Source organism: Hemitrygon akajei, chromosome 6 (genome assembly GCF_048418815.1).
Source record: "Hemitrygon akajei chromosome 6, sHemAka1.3, whole genome shotgun sequence".
Lineage (NCBI taxonomy): Eukaryota > Metazoa > Chordata > Chondrichthyes > Myliobatiformes > Dasyatidae > Hemitrygon > Hemitrygon akajei.
In genome coordinates, this window is record NC_133129.1 from 97,046,086 (window position 1) to 97,063,723 (window position 17,638).

General features: G+C 42.1%; 1 protein-coding gene across 5 annotated transcripts in view; it reads right to left on the bottom strand.

Annotated features, from left to right (window-relative positions):
- The window catches only part of cntrob (centrobin, centrosomal BRCA2 interacting protein), a 93,939-nt gene that overhangs the window by 3,808 nt on the left and 72,493 nt on the right, over positions 1-17,638 (bottom strand). For 3 of the 5 annotated variants that reach the window (XM_073048956.1, XM_073048954.1, XM_073048955.1), the window contains exons 17-20: positions 16,842-17,000; positions 16,281-16,419; positions 8,498-8,576; positions 7,906-7,983 (exon numbers count right to left, since the gene is read on the bottom strand). In XM_073048956.1, coding sequence (XP_072905057.1) covers positions 7,906-7,983; positions 8,498-8,576; positions 16,281-16,419; positions 16,842-17,000 — 455 coding nt within the window. Of the gene's footprint in view, positions 1-5,918; positions 5,974-7,905; positions 7,984-8,497; positions 8,577-16,280; positions 16,420-16,841; positions 17,001-17,638 lie in introns of those variants that run through there. The other 2 variants (XM_073048959.1, XM_073048958.1) reach the window with 2 other exon arrangements.

The following is a 17,638-nucleotide window of genomic DNA, read 5'->3' on the forward strand; positions in this document are numbered from 1 at the left end:
AACACAGAACATAAAACAAAAAAGAGAGTCCAGCCTTATTCAGTTCAGTTCAATATAGGTTTCCCTGATCAAAATTGCTGAAATTAGCAACCGAAAAAAATGTACTGTGTTTTGCGCCTTGGTTGCAGAGGAACAATGTTTTGTTTAGTTGTTTTTTAAAAAAAATTTTTTTTTATTAGATTTTCAAAATATTTTACAAAATTAAAAACCCCAAATCCCAATGAGGAGCATTAATACAGAGCAAGGTTAAGCATACAATAACAATATGCTACAGAGGAAGAGAATTTAACAAAAAAGCACCTAAATTAAAGACAAGTGAGCTTAGTGTCCTCCCCAAACCCCACAACACAAGAAAAAAAACCAACAATTCCAGACCAACCACCACACAATATAGAGAGTATAAGTCCGGACAGTCAAACTCCCAGACTGTGAATACACTTAGCAACAGAGGATAATAATGCCAACTACCAGAAAAAAAAGGGAGCTGAAAGCAAGGGACCGAAAAGAAAAAAAAACCCTAGTCAAGAGGAAGGTTATGAAAGTACTCGATAAAAGGCCCCCAGATCTTATGGAACTTTAAATCCGAATTGAGAACTGAATAATGAATTTTTTCGAGGTCCAAGCAGGCCATAATGTCGTTAAGCCATTGTGCATGAGTGGGCGGGGCAACATCTCTCCATCTAAGGAGGATCAAGCGTCTCGCCAGGAGAGAGGCAAAGGATAGTATTCGGCATTTGGTCGGACCCAGACATAAATCTGTCTCGCCCCAAAAACCAAACAGAGCAATTAAGGGGTTAGGTTCTAGGTGCTGATTCAGAATACCTGATAGTGTAGTGAAGACATCTTTCCAGAATTTCTCCAAGCTAGGACAGAGCCAGTACATATGGATGAGAGAGGCCACGCCCCTCTTGCATTTATCACAGAGCGGACTAATGCCAGGGTAGAATCGAGATAGTTTAGATTTAGACATATAGGCTCTATGAACAATCTTAAACTGTAAGAGACAATGGCGAGCACAAAGAGAGGTTGAGTTAACCGATTTGAGAACTGAGTCCCAGCTCTCCTCGGATAAGGAGATATTTAAATCCTGCTCCCAGGCCATTTTAATTTTATCCACAGGGGCCCGTCGTAAGGCTGCTAGTTTATCTTGGATAATTGAAATTAAACCTTTACCTAGTGGATTAATGGAGAGAAATAGGTCCATAGCATTTTTCGCAGGCATTTCAGGAAAGTTAGGAATTAAAGGAGCAGTAAAGTGTCGGATTTGGAGATATCTGAAAAAGTGAGCGTTAGGCAGGTTGAACTTAACAGAGAGCTGTTGAAAAGAAGCGAAGCGGTTATCAATGAAGAGATCTTCAAAATGTCTAATGCCCTTCCTGTACCAAACATGGAATGCTGAATCGAACGTGGTAGGTAACAAAAGGTGATTATGTGCGACAGGGCTAGAAATGGAAAACCCCTGGAAACCATAGCATTTCCTGAACTGAGCCCATATACGCAAAGTGTGTCTAACCAGAGGATTAGCTATTGATCTGGGCAGACTGCTAGGGAGTGCAGAGCCAAGAAGTGCAGATATAGATAATTCTTTAGTGGAGCTCAACTCCATTGCCACCCAGTTAGGGCACTCAGGTTGACCGTGGAAGAAAGACCAGAAGGCAGCACAACGTATATTAGCTGCCCAGTAATATAAGCGAAAGTTAGGTAAAGCCATGCCACCCTCTTTTTTAGATTTTTGGAGGTGGATTTTATTAATTCTAGAGCGCTTATTCTGCCACAGATATGACAAAATAATAGAGTCTAAGGAATCAAAAAAAGATTTAGGAATAAAAATTGGGATAGATTGAAATAAGTATAAGAATTTGGGGAGAACATACATTTTGACAACATTGATACGACCTACCAAGGACATAGATAGAGGTGACCATTGTACCAGACTCTGTTTTGTAGCATATGAAAGATTGACAAAGTTTTCACGAAAGAGATCTTTAAACTTCCTTGTGACTGTAATTCCAAGATAAGTAAATTGATTATGGACTACTTTAAAAGGGAGATCACGAAATATTGGTTCTTGTGCTTCTTTATTAATTGGGAAAAGTTCACTCTTATGTAAGTTGAGTTTATAGCCAGAGATCTGGCTAAACTGGTCAAGAAGTGAAAACATTAGAGGTAAGGATGTAGACGGATATGAGAGAAAGAATAGTAGGTCATCAGCATAGAGAGAGACTTTATGCTCAACACCCCCTCTCCAAATCCCGGTCAGTTCAGGACATTTTCGAAATGCTATCGCCAGAGGTTCTATAGCCAAATCAAAGAGAAAGGGACTTAAGGGGCATCCCTGACGGGTGCCACGTTTGAGATTGAATACTTGGAATTTCTGAAAGTTAGTTAGAACAGAAGCAGTAGACACAGGTACAGCAATTGGATCCAAGAGATGAAACTTTGGCCGAGGTCAAATTTTTCTAAGACTGCAAAAAGGTAGTTCCACTCTATACGATCAAATGCTTTCTCCGCATCAAGGGAGATAACACATTCAGGAGTCCCAGTTGGAACTGAGTATAAAATATTAAATAGACGCCGAATGTTAAAAAAAGGGAGACGGTTTTTAATAAAGCCTGTTTGGTCATCAGAGATAATGGAGGGAATAACGGTTTCTAATCTATGAGCCAACACTTTAGCTAAGATCTTTACATCAACATTGAGCAGAGAGATCGGCCTGTACGAGGAACACTCTGTTGGGTCTTTGCCCTTTTTTAAAAGAAGAATAATAGATGCCTCATTGAAAGAGGGTGGCAATTTGCCGTAGTTAAACGAGTCAGATAATACTGAAAGTAACTGAGGAGAAAGAAGTGAGGAGAATGATTTATAAAATTCCACAGGGAACCCATCAGGTCCAGGAGATTTCCCTGAGGACAGTGCAGAAATTGCAAAAGATATTTCTTCTAGTGATATAGGCGCATTAAGTTTGGCTTTGAAATCAGATGAAAGTGAGGGGATATTCAGATTCTGTAAAAATTGATCCACAGAGATATTGTCATTCAGGGATTCAGAGGAATAAAGCCGAGAATAAAAATTTTTAAATGCGTCATTAATTTCTAAATGATCCGATGTAAAGTCTCCGTTCTCCTTCCGGATCTTTGTAATATGTTGTTTGGCTTTAGAATGCCTCAGCTGATTGGCTAGGAATTTACCAGACTTATCCCCATGAATGTAAAAACGGCTCTTGCTTTCGAGAAGTTGACGTTCGACAGGTTGAGTGGACAGAAGGTTAAATTTAGTTTGGAGTTCAACGCGCTTCTTGTATAATTCAGGGTTCTTAGTTTGGGCATATAATTGATCCACATCTTTAATCTGGTTAATGAGGTCTGCTCGATCTGCATGGGATCTTCTATTGAGATTTGCTGTGTAAGAGATTATTTGACCCCTCAAATATGCTTTCATGGCATCCCAGACAATCTGGGATGGCACTTCAGGTGATGTATTAGTGTTAAAATAGAAGGTTATCTGGTCTTTAATAAATTTTATGAAATCATCATCCGATAATAAAGTTGAATCGAACCGCCAGTGTTTGTTCCTCTGAGGGAGACCGGGAAAGTTCAGAGAGAGGGTAATTGGGGCATGGTCAGAAATCAGTATACTCTGATAGTCACAAGTGTGGGCAAATGGGATAAGTTGGTTATCGAGTAGGAAATAGTCAATTCTAGTGAAGGTATGGTGAACATGTGAGAAAAAGGAATAATCTCTCTCCGTAGGATGGAGGAAACGCCATATATCAGAGATACCAAAATTAGAGAGAAACGACTGAATAGCTAAGGCAGATTTGGTAGGTGATCTGGTAACAGAGGACGATCGGTCCAGTTTAGGATCCAACCAACAGTTAAAGTCACCACCCAATATAAGAGAGTATGAGTTTAAGTCTGGTAGTGAGGAAAAAAACCGTTCAAAAAAGTTAACATCATCAAAGTTGGGGGCATACAGGTTTGCTAATGCAACTTTAGTGTTATATAGTTTACCAGAAACAATAATAAAACGGCCATTTGTGTCCGATATTTTATTATGGAGTTCAAAAGGAATATTTGAGTTAATAAGAATGGAGACTCCCCTAGCTTTAGCGGCAAAGGATGAATGAAAATGCTGACCCGCCCACTTGGACAGAAGCCGGGAGTTATCAAAACAACGAATATGAGTTTCTTGGAGGAAAGCAATGTCAGCTTTGAGTTGTTTAATATGTGAGAATACCTTCCTCCTTTTAACAGGGTGGTTCAGTCCCTTTACATTCCAGCTCACAAATTTAAGTGCACTAGCCATTATCAATTACTAATGCATAAAAGGCAGCAGGCATATAAAAAATCAAGCAGTACAATAGCAGTCTGGGAGCAGAGATGTAAATATAGATTCGTAAGGTCAAAATATAAACATGTCCTAAACAATAAAGAAATGTTGGAACTGGAAAACGCACCCCACCCACACAACCCAAAACTAGACGGCTACCAAAACAAGTAGCTAGCTCTACCAAAAAAATTAACCCAAATACAACTTCCAGATCTGTGTCATTGACAGCAGTTCCGTATAAATGCTATAACAAACAGTAACTAGTTTATGCACTAGAAAACATAACTACAGATTAGAACACCTTCTGCCGAGATATACAACTTAATACAGAGAAAATCGGAAGAAAACCAAAACTAACCTACCCGCAAAATATTATAGAAGGATAAAGTAAGAGAAAGGGGGAAAAAAAAGGTAAGAAGGAAAAAGAAAAAAAGAGGAAGGGGAAAATTATAAATTCAAGACGAGTATTTATCAATCGTTTACTGAGAAGGGAGAAAAAAACATTCAGAGAATGGAAAAAAAAAGGGGGTGAAGAAAAGAAAAAGATAAAATAAATAAGTATTTAAAACAGAGGAAAAATAAATCAGCAGTTGAACTGTGAACCGACAAACAGGGAGGCCTTCACTAAAGACTTCAAACCTCCAAAACAAGTTAGATTTAGTTGTAGAACTCTGTAGGTAAAGTTATACAGAGGTGAAAATAGATTACACACACACCAAATCCCGGGAGAGATTGTCAACAGCCTTTAGAGTTTCAGAGAATAATGTCTGAGTGATTCAAGTGAATTCCGAGTCCAGAGAAAGTAATTTTACTACGAGGAGTACTTATCCACCATTTTAGGAAGTCTGATCAGATTCCTAAGATGACTGGATAGCCGGAAGACTTGCCACAAACGCTTCGGCTTCCCTCGCTGATTTGAACCACTTGAATTCCCTGGTATTAGACTTGATTCTTAGGTCAGCAAGATTACGAAAGGAAGGTTTGAAACCACGATCAAAAAGCACTTTCATTACGCCTTTATACTCAGCGCGCATCTTTAAGGTCTGGGGTGCAAAATCTTCCACAAAGCGAATGGTTGTATCCTGGAAAGAAAAAGAGCCTCTGCGACGTGCCTCCACAATCAGACTGTGTTTTACCTGGTATTGATGGAAGCACAAGATTACTGGTCGCGGATGGGTGCCCAGAATTCCGGGGGGGACGTTAACTCTGTGTGCCCGTTCGAGCTCGGGCGGGTTTGGAAGCAGATCCTTCCCAAATATCTCACAGAGAAACTCGGCGAAAAACTTCACGGTTGACCCCTTCTCAGTTGCCTCTGGTAATCCCAGAATTCTGATGTTGCAGCGTCTGCTGCGATTTTCGAGATCCACCATTTTGGAAAGAAGTTTATTAGATTTTTCCTCTAAGCTGGAACAGAGAGTCTCCAAGTATCGAACCCGACTTTCTAAAGCTTCAGAAGTCGAATCGATGTGAGATAAGTGTTCAGCATGTTTGTCCACTTTATCGTTGATCCGATCCAGTTTGTCTTTTAACTGTTTGAAAGCGGTTTTAATTTCCTTTAAGATTTCGTCTTGGAGATTTGCAAGCGCCTCCATCGTCACGTCCGACGAGGTCGTAGTTTCTTTTCTCCCGGATTTAGAACTCTTGCTAGACATTGTAGGTTAGATATATTCACAGGCAAGTAAGAGATACCGAAATAATTCCTATCTAAGCTTTATAAAATGGAGACATTTAGTGCAAAGGTAGCGACAGTAACGGAACAAAAGTTCGGAGCAGCTAAGCAATCGCCATCTTACCGGAAGTCCGTTTTGTTTAGTTGTATACATGTGTATAGTTGAATGACAACAAACTTGAACCTGAATTGAACACCAACCACCAGGATAACACTGGAGAAAATTATCCACAGCTTTAGAATTCTGAGTTCTTACATCCGGCCTGCAATCACTTGCTCTATCAATGAGCCCTTCACAAATAACTATCAGGAAATGGATAAAGGTGTGCCAGGGAAAAGGCATCAAGATTTACAAGCATGCTGACAAGATTATAGGGAGAAGGTGGACAGACTAGCACTTAATTCCTTGCATCTGAGGGGTAATCTTATAAGAGATATTTAGTCATGAGTGTGCACTGTTTTAGCCCCCAAAGGGAAAGGGAAACAAAATCGAGGGGGGATAGGTGTAGGCTGACAGGTGAGGTGGGATCAGGCGGGCAACTTCACCGAGGTTGGTGGGTATCTGGAATGAGCTACCAGAGGATGTGGTTGAGGCAGGTAAATTAGTAACATTTATATGGTACTCAGACAGGTACATAGATAGGAAAAGTTTAGAGAGATATGAGGCAAATGGGACGAGCTTAAACAGACATTTTATATGGCACAGATGAATTGGGAAAAGGGGAGAGACCTGAGGCTGCAGATCCTGAAGTTCTGGAGGAACATTAAAAATGCTGGAGGAATTCACCATGTCAGGCAGCAAAATGGAGGGTCAAGACCCTTCATCAGGACTGGACTAGAAAATCTGATGAAGGGTCTCAACCCAAAATGTTGACTGTTAATTCTCCTTCACAACTGAATCAAAATCAGGTTTATTATCACTGACTTAGTCATGAAATCTGTTGTTTTGAGGTATTGTACAAAACAAAAAATATATTGCAATAAAAAATTAATAGATAACTAGACCAAAAGAGGAATAGTGAGGTAGTGTTCATAGACAATTCAGAAATAGTTGAGGGGAAAATATCGAATATGGGAATTCAGGCTCCAGCACTTCCTCCCTTATGGTATCAATGAGAAGAGATGATGTCTCAGATGTTGAGGATTGTTAGTGATAGATAATGCCTTCTCAAGGCATCTCCTGACGGTGGGGAGGACTATGCCAATGACGGAGTTGGCTGAGCGCACAAACCTCTGCAGACTCTTGTGACCAGGCGGGGTTACAATCAGTCAGAATGCACATCTTGCTGGAGTCTTTGGTGACACACCAAATTGGCGTGCCTGAATTAGCTGCGGAGTTTCCCAGCAATATCTGTGTTGCAGGATTTGTTTCTGTGATGTATGACTTTGCATTCAAATATCTAAAGCATTCCATTGACCTAACTGTCTGCACTATGTACCAGTGATTATCGAACAGGTCTAGCAACTCTACTGGCCCACACTAAGTGTTTACATTCACCTCTTTTGTAGCTGTTATACCAGGGTTAAACACAAGAAGCTGCAAACTCTGGAATCTCAAAAAACAAACAACCTGCTGATGGAAATGAGTCTTGACACAGTGCTTCAAATGGAAACTTTAACTGTCCTTTTCCTCCCTAACTATATATAGTTAGGGGGCCTAAGACTTTTGCACAGTACTGTAGTAATTTTATGTATTACACTGTGTTGCTGTTGCAAAAAAAAAAAAACAAGTTTCATGACAGATGTGAGTGATGATAACTCCAACTCTGATATGGGTCTCAAAGAGTGGGAAGGGGGAAGGGAGAGGGGAATCATGGTTGGGAAAAGGGGAAGGGAGAGGGGATGGAGCAGAAAGCACCAGAGACATTCTGAAATGATCAATAAACTAACTGTTTGACTCAACTGACCTTGCCTGGTGTCTCAGGGCTGGGTGTGTCTGCACCCCAATCCGGCAGTCCTTCTCTGTCACCAGTCCCACACGCTTCCTGCAACATTCCACCTTCGTCATTCCCAACATCCTTTGCTTCCATCAGATTTACAAACTTGCTCTCTGCTCCACATTGACAAACACAGTACTGTGAAAAAGTCTCAGGCACCCTAAATACATGTGCCAAAGACTTTTACACAGGGGTGTGTGAGTGAGAGAGCGAGAGAGCGTACATTCTCCCCATGATGATGCAGGTTTCCTCTAGGTGCTCCAGTTTCCTCCCACATTCCGAGTTATATGGGTGCTATGTTTGTGCTGGAAGCAAGGCAACACTTGTGGGCTGCCCCCAGCACATCCTTGGACTGTGTTAGTCATTGATGCAAAACAATGCAATTCACTGTATGTTTTGATGCACATGTGACAAATAAAGCTAATCTCTCTCTTTATGCTGTTTATATTCTGCACCTTCCCCCCCCAGCACATGGTCCAAACCATTGAGCTGACCACATATCAAACCATTGCAACTTCCAAACAATCAGACTTTTACCACAGCCTGAGCTTCAGGAACTCACCTCTTTCTTTGCTGTTGGGTTTAACTTCTGATCCTGGTTCCTCAGAGCAGTGGAAGCTAGACCCTCTGGTACCGTAGGCCTGAAACACAAAAACTGGACAATCAGTTCACTCACGCCCATTGCTGGATCTGAGGGTGTGTAAGCGACATGGTGGTGGGGGGGGGGGGGGAAGAGGCAGGGAGAGGGTACACAGAGAAACAGACTGGCCGGTGAAACACACAGACATTCAATGCAGAGAAGTGCAACCCAATTAAGAGCCATCTAGAGCAGTATGTGTACAAGAGGGGATTAATGGGTTTATGGGGTAGATTGGTCTGTGCATCACAACTAGCATGGACCTGCGGGGCCAAACGGCCTGTCCCCATGCTCCATGACTCTAAATTTGAAATGATGAACAAGGTATATATATTTTGATCTCTGTCTTCCACCTTCAGCACTACTTCAAAGCATTGCTGTGCAAGGTCCTCACTTGCTATCAGTGTTCTGTTAAAAAAAAAACTTGGCCAGGTAATACATAGGAAAAGTTTAAAGCAGGGATTCCCAACCTTTTTTATGCCATGAACCCTCACCATTGCCGGCCTTTGATGTAGTGGCATCAACACCGGTCTTTGGTTCCAAGACTGAATCCAGCTGGCTCCTTGCACGCTTTCCATTTGTGCTGGACTGAGGGTCGAGTTAGCAACTCAGCCTCATATAAAACAGTCAAGTTGCTATGGAAACGGCAAAAATGCTGCCCATGTGTCACAAGGTGTGAAAAGGAACAACAGCAACAACCAAGGGGTCCCTGAACCTCAGTTGGGATCCCCTGGTTTACAGAGCCAATCATGGGCAAAATGGACTAGCATGGACGGGCACGGTAGTCAGCATGGACCAGCTGGGCCGAAGGGCTGCTTTCATGCTGTGTGATTCCTTTCCAGGTCGATGACCTTCTTTCTGAATTGTCATCACCTGGCCTTACCTGGCCTTTTAGTACTGATTTCCAGCATCTGTAGGATTTTGCTTTTGGAGCACCTTACCCTCAGACTTGGCTACATAACAGCCTTCCAGCCTCCACACTGAAATCAACTATTCAAGTCTTGCATCGTAAATATCCAGCACTCAGTTTTATTTGCTCTTTTGCTGATTTCAGAAGTCCTTCTTTTCAGACATACACCACACAAAATGGCCATTCAACCCACAGAATCTGTGCCAGCCTTCAAGCACTATATACACTAACCCCTATTTATCTTCCCCGCTCATCTCCTCACCCACCCAACAGACCCCACTCCTCGGCCACACACTAGGGCACTATTTAGAGCCCACCAACACCATAGATGTGGGAGGAAAAGGGAGAGCCAGGGGAAACCCTAGAAGCTACAGGGAGACAGTGCAAACTCCACAGATGTGCAAAATGCAGGTCAGGATTGAGCCTAGGTTCACTAGAACTGTCCCACCACCTTCACAACAGCATCAGTTTCTACCTACTTACACCTCGTCCCCCTGCCCCCAGACCATCACTAGTCTTCAGCACCTTGTTCCGTTCACTCACCATCCCTGCCCTCCTGACCCTATCACAGTATTCATAAACCTAGGCCCAGAGTAGAAAGGGAGTGAAGTTACACTGAACAAAAATCAAAATTACTGCAGGTGCTGGAAACACTCAGCAGATCAGGAAAAATCTGCAGAGAGAGAACTAGTAAACTTTTAAGGTCCGGGACATTTCATCAGAAGAGAGAAAAAGGGCAGCACGGTAGCATAGTGGCTAGCACAATTTTATGGTACCAGCAACGCGCGTTCATTTCCTGCTGCTACCTGTAAGGAGTTTGTACGTTTTCTCTGGGTTCTCTCTCAGTCCGAAGGCCTACAGGTTGGTAGGTTAATTGGCCATTGTAAATTGTCCCATGATTAGGCTAGGATTAAACTGGGGGATTGGGGGCATGGCTAGCTTTGAAGGGCCTATTCTGTGTCGTATCTCAATAAATAAATAAATTTATAAAGCAATTTTCTTTTTGAAATGATAACGGTTTCTGTTTCCATAGATACTGCCTGAATATGGTAGTTGGTTATTATTGTCACATGTGCTGAGGTACAGTATGGTTTAGTGTCATAGAACACTACAGTATAGAAACAGGTCCTTCGGCCTTCCAGTCCATTCCAAAATTATTTTCTGCCTAGTCCAACCATCCCAAACCTGAACCATATCCATCCCTACCCCTCCCATCCAAACTTTTAAAAGTTGAAATCAAATCCACATCCACTATTTCCACTGGCAGCTGGTTCCACATTCGTACCACTCTCTGAGTGAAGAAGTTCCTGCTCAGGTTTTGCATGCCATCCACACAGATAAATTCGGCTCATCAGTACATCGAGGTACTATAAGAGAAAAGCAGTAGCAAATTGCAGAATATAGTGTTACAGAGACAATGCTGCAGGAAATTGTTACAAGACTTCGGTTAGGCCACTGGTGAGGTGTTGCATCCAATTCTAGTAACCAGATTAGATAAAGGCACTGCAGGTCCTCCAACCTTGTCATGCTTTGGAGGCTTGTGTGTCTCAATAACCCAGAGAGCTACATGTTGGCTGGAGTCAAGGTTTTACACTTTGGGTCTTGGTAAATTCACCATTGCCAATGCCAAACAGGTCAAAGGTTACAGGCCAGACTAAGAGTAGTCCACAGGTCCTCTAGGCTCAGGGGTTCAGCTCAGGACTAATAACCCTGACCAACAAAAACAAAACAGTCATGAAACTATCTGAGTGGCCAGACACACAGAAATGGAGGACCTTCATTGCTGCCCTAAAGGGCAGCGGTGCAACGGGAAGTATGTAAAGGGTGCAGGGGCAGTACAAGAACAGATCGGGACAAGAGGGATGACAGCTACAAGGTTAAACATAAGAGGGTTGCTCTCCTCAGAGTCTGAAGGGATGACTGGAAGTTGATGTACAGTCTTCTAATGGGTTTAAGATAGGCGAATAGGAGTAGTGGGAAGAGATAGAGGATGCAGTTTTTACCTGGAAGACAGTTTAAAATGACAAAGTCAAGTAGTGCTTTACAGAACAGGACACTTTAGTATAAACACAAGAGATTCTGCAGATGGTGAAAATCTTGAGCAACACACACAGCATGCTCAGAAACTCAGCAGATCAGGCAACATTTACAGAGGGGAATAAACAGTTACTGTTTCTGGCCAAGTCCCTTTAGCAGGACTGGAGAGGGAAAAGAATAAGGTGGGGCAGGGGAAGCAGTACAAGCTGGCAGGTGACAGGTTAGAACAGAGGAGGAATGTGGGTAGGTGGGGGAGAGGGGATGATGAGAGAGGCTGAGAGGGAATAGGCCTTAAGAAATCTCCTTCCTCCTCTCCCACAATCGTATTTTGGCTTCTGCCCCCTTCTTTTCCAGTCTTAATGGAGGATCTGATCCCAAAACATTGTTTGATTATTCCCCCTCCATAGACGCTGCCTGAGCTGCTGAGCTCCTGCAGCATTTTGCGTGCGATTCCTGAGAACTCTGGTCATTTCTTGAGATCCTGCAAGCCCAGCATGTATTGACTATCATTAACTGCCCCTTGACAGGGTGATGGTGAATCATTTCTTTGAACCACTGCAGTCCTTCAGGTGAAGGTGCTCTCAACAGGGAGAGAAAAGAATTTCTAGGGTTCTGAAGAAAGTGTTGGGTCTACGGGGGGGGGGGGGGGGAGACTCGACTAGGAGTCTCTGCAATGCGCTGGAATGGACGAGGCACCAAACAACCCCCCAATATGACATAACGATTCTGTGAGCAAGGTCAGGATATCGGGATTGTGCACAATTCCCCATCAGCAGTCTAGTAAATGGTTTGTACAGTTTCACTGTTCCTCACTTCAACTCCCAGCCCCATGGCATTTTAATTGCTTGCCCATTCTGCCATTGCTATCTACAATGGAATGAAGGAGTGGTCTGATGGGCCAAATGGCCTAGTTCTGCTCCAATATCTTATGCTCACCTCCCACTACGGTTATTCTCTCTTCTTCCCTCTTCCATCAGCCAGAAGATTGAGAGCATGTATCACCAGGCTCAAGGACAGCTTTGACCCCACTGTTAACAGATTCTGAATAAGAAAAGATGAACTCCCTAGCTACTTCATCGTAGCCCTTGTGCTTTATCTGTCTGCCTGCACTGTATTTTCCCTGTAACTGTGTCACTACATTTGGCACTCTGTTTCTTTTTATATCTCCTCAATATAATTATGTATGGTGTGACCCATCTTGATGCCAAGCATACCAAAGATTTTTGCCAAACTTAAGGTTTTACTACTGGGCAGTTAACATCGTTATTTAATATTTTGGACACAGGAATCGGCGGCAATACAAAGCCCACAATGGGTAAATTTGGAGTGTAAATCTGTACAAGGCTTTTCATTGTTCTCTATCTTAGGATCTTTGCTTCCCTTTGTCCTGTCTAAAATGAATAAACAAATGACTAACCCTATAGTTAAATATACATTATGAATATGGTTTCAATTCTGTAATTTTTTTGGTCTGAATAAGTTCATTTTATCAAGCCCTATTATATCTAACTTTCTTTTTCAGCCCTCTCTTATGGACCAAGCCTTTGTGCTGTGGAAAATGAGAGTTATAACATGTTTTCGTGATTTATTTTCAGATAATTGTTTTATGTCCTTTGAACAGCTGTCCAATAAATATAATTTGTCTAGAGCCCATTTTTTTTAGATACTTACGAATTAGAAATTTTTTGAATATGTTACAGTCCTTTCCAAATTCATGCCTAGTTGATTTTACGGAAAAAATTCTAGGTTTAAATCCCTATCAGAAGGGTCATTTATAATATGATCATGAAAACACAACCAGGGATGTCAGATAAAAATTAAGAATGAATGGGAAAAAGAACTTCAATGTCCTTTACCTATAGAGCAATGGGAGAAAATCTTACAGTTAGTTAACTCCTCTTCTATTTGTGCCAAACATGCCCTAATACAATTCAAGGTGGTACATAGGGCGCATATGTCCAAGGACAAACTTGCTTGATTTTATTCTCATGTTAATCCAATCTGTGACAGATGTCACTCTGAAGTTGCCTCATTGACTCACATGTTTTGGTCTTGCCCTTGCTTGCAAAAATACTGGAAAGATATTTTTGGTATCATTTCAACATTTTTGAGTATTAACTTGCAACTTCATCCTATTACTGCAATTTTTACCCCCCTATTATTATTACCAATGGTGGATAACAGTTGTTTATCCCCCTCAGCTCGGCAGATAATTGCATTTGCCACACTAATGGCTAGAAGATCTATTTTACTGAACTGGAAAGGAATTAATCCCCCAACTACATTTCAATGGCTTTCCCAAACTATTACTTGTTTGAGTTTAGAAAAAATTAGAAGTGTCATTTTGGACCCTTCGGTTAAATTTGAAGAAACTTGGAGACCATTTATTCAACATTTTCATACGAGTTAAACTGACCTTTCCCGAACTTTTTTCTTATCATCTAATTATTTGGATAAAGGTGTGGAGTTATTGACACTACTGTGTACATTTGATATGATACAATAGCCCATGTCGGTTAGGTTAGTTTTTTTTAAAATTGTTTTTTTTACATTTTTCCATTTTTTGTAACACACTACAAGTTTGGGAGGTTATTATATTTGGGTTATTAACTGTTTGTATTTGTATTTTAGACTTATTAATTATGTACTCTAAGCTCTCTGTATTTGCTGTTTTTCTTCTCATGTTTGTTTGAAAACTAATAAAAAGATTTAAAAAGAAAGATTTTTGCTGCAACTCGGTACACATGACAATAATTAACCAATACACCTAAATTGCTCTGCCTTGGATCACTTGGACAATGCAAATACCCATGTCAGAATCCTGTTTGTTGACTATAGCTCAGCATTTAACACCATCATTCCTACAGTCCTCATTATAAAGCTACAGAATCTAGGCCTCTGTACCTCCCTCTGCAAATGGATCCTCCACTTCCTAACTGGAAGACCACAATATGTGTGAATTGGAAACAACATCTCCACAGGGATGTTGCTTAGCCCCCAGTTCTACTCTCTCTATACCCATGACTGTGTGGCTAGGCATAGTTCAAATAGCATCTATAAATTTGCTGATGATACAACCATTGCTGGCAGAATTTCAAACAATGACAAAAGGACATACAGGAGCAAGATATATTACTTCGCTGTGTGGTTTCACAGCAACAACCTTGCTCTGATTATGGACTTCAGGAAGGATAAGACAAGGGAACACAAACCAGTCCTCAAAGAGGGATCCGAAGTAGAGAGAGTGAGCAGTTTCAAGTTCCTGGGTGTCAATATATCTGAGGACCTAACCTGGTCCCAGCATATCAATGCAGCTATAAAGAAGGCAAGACAGTGCCAATATTTCATTAGGAGTTTGAGGAGATTTGGTTTGTCAACTAAAACACTTGAAAACTTCTACAAATGTACTGTGGAGAGCATTCTGACTTGTTACATCACTGTCTGGTATGGGGTGGGGGTTGCTACTGTACAAAATCAAAGTAAGCTGCAGAGAGCTGTAAACTTAGCTCCATCATGGGCACTAGCCTCCGTAGTATCCAAGGCATCTTCAAGGAGGGTGAATTATTAAGGAGAATAAAAATTATTAAGAATCCCCACCACCCAGGACATGTCAGAATCAGCTTTAATTCTGTAAAATGTGCTAACTTTACAGCAAATTCTTATTTTGATAGAACAAAGAACAGTACAGCAGAGCCCTTTGGCCCCCGACATTGTACCAACCTCTTAACCTACTCCAAGATCAAACTAACCCTTCTCTCCCACACAGACGTCTATTGTTTTTTTTTACATCCATGAGCCCATCTAAGACTCTTAAATGTCTCTGTCTCTACCACCGTGCATGGCAGCACATTCACCACTCTCTGTTAAAAAAAAAATTACTTCTGTCATCCCCTTATACTTTCCTCCAATCACCTTAGAAGTATGCCCTCTAATATTAGCCATTACTATCCTGGGGAAATGAGTGACAGTGTGGAGATAGATCTCTACCAAAGGAGGTATAAGGTGCTATTTGCCTCTGCTAGTCTGCAGGTCACCCCTGAACAAGGTAATAACACCTGCTTAGTCCTGATCAGGGTCACAGGAAACCATGGGAGCAGGTAGTGGATGGTCATATGAGCAGATGGTGCAGATCACAAGTCCTGGTTATGCAACCACTGACACCAGGTAGATAGCCTCTGAAGACTGCTGGGGTCACCTGCCTTATAAAGACACTGCCCAGAAGAAGGCGATGGCAAACCACTTCTGTAGAAAAATCTGCTAAGAACAATCATGATCATGGAAAGACCATGATCGCCCAAGTCATACAAAACAGCACATAATGAACAAATGAACCCTGGGAGAAATGGTGCAGCCAGCATGCTTTCCAATCCAGACAGCATCCTGGTGAATCTCCTCTGTACTCTCCCTAAAGCTTCCACATCCTTCCTATAATGAGGCGACCAGAACAGAACACCATACTCCAAATGCAATCTAACCAGGATTTTATAGAGCTGCAACATTACACGGCGGTTTCTGAACTCATTTCCCCCAGCAAATGAAGGCCAACACACCATACGTCTTCCTAACCAGCCTATCAACTTACATCGCAATTAGAGGGATCTATGGATGTGGATCCTGACATCCCTCTGTTTCTCCACACTGCTGAGAATCCCGCCACTAACCCAGTAATGGAATGGCAATTTTTAGGTCTGCAGCTTCAGTAACATGAGAAACACCCTCATTGATTTTGTGCGTGCATGTATCCCTCTCTACTGGACTAACCTGTTAGCCTGGACATGCCTCAGATAGGTGAAAAGCTCATCCACAGAAGGTGCTGGGTGATCCGAGTTACTGTTGTACAGGCTCAGCAGTCTCGAGAGCTCCCCGACCTCCTTAGGTGACAGCACTCCGTTGGCAAAACCTGCAGAGGAAGAGGACGGAGCAGCTATTTAACAATTTGGAGACAGCTGCATTGTTGAATTATAGTTGGGATCAGATTAAAGTCTGTCCTGTTCTGTAACTCAGAAAATCTGGTATTCGCAAACTAGCATTCATCAAGTTTACTTACTGGCTATTCGAATGTGTATGAACATAAGAATCTGCAGAGTAGTGGACACAGTGGTGGGGGAGAAGGGGGAAGAGGGGGCAGAGGAACATATAACGTGCAGGTAGATAGCACTGAACACCCGCTTGCCTTCCACTCTCATCCTTGGCGATTTCAATCTTCAAATGTCATCTTAACTCCAGACACTCAGAAACTGGCCCACACCTTTAACAACCTTCCCACAGAGCACAGAGCCCTTCCAAGTACCTGATTTTTAAGGGATCTGGTTTGCCACATACCTGATTTCTGAGCAGAGACCGACTCCGAGGGTCCAAGCTTTACCTTCTGCACTGCACTGCTTGGGGGTCTGGTGTTCTGCGTGGCTGACAGCTGTCCCATAGGCTGGGGCCTGACCACCTCCCAGTTACCAGAGTGGTCTGGCACACACGGGGATATCACTGGCAATGAGAAACATCCTCCTTTAGAAAACATAGATGGCTGCAGAGTGCTGTCAATTTATTCATCTGTTATTTTCAAATACCTGGCTAATTTATAAGCAGGAAAACCCAACACATCAGGAATAGAAAAGGGTTGGAAATAACTTGGAAAATGTGAGGCTTGGGTGGTTGATGGTTGGGTTGAGTTGTTTTCATCTCAATTGTTTTCAATTCATTTACAAACATTTCGTCACCACGAGGAGACACCATCAGTGCGCTGTTCATTTGTGGTGTGCTCTCTGAATGCTTGGCTTTTTTATATGTAACGTCCTGGTTAAGATTTTACTGTTAAAGATGTAGGATATTTTATTTAATGGTTTTCTGTAGAAGCAGTGTGTTCTGCTGGTAGTGTCTGGGTTGCCGTTAAAGATATGGGGTTGGAATTTGGTTGAGGAATGTAGTGTCATCCAATGAGGATGGTGGAATTTAAGAAAGTTCTCGAGACAGTCAGACAAAGAGGTTTTGTGACGGACAGTGGGGTGGGTCAAGGTCTTTTCGGTGGCAGATATGGAGAGAAAAAACTCAAAGAACCGGCCATAGGATTTGTTCCAACAGGAATGCACAATTCGATGGAGTCCAAGAGGGGAAATCATACTGGT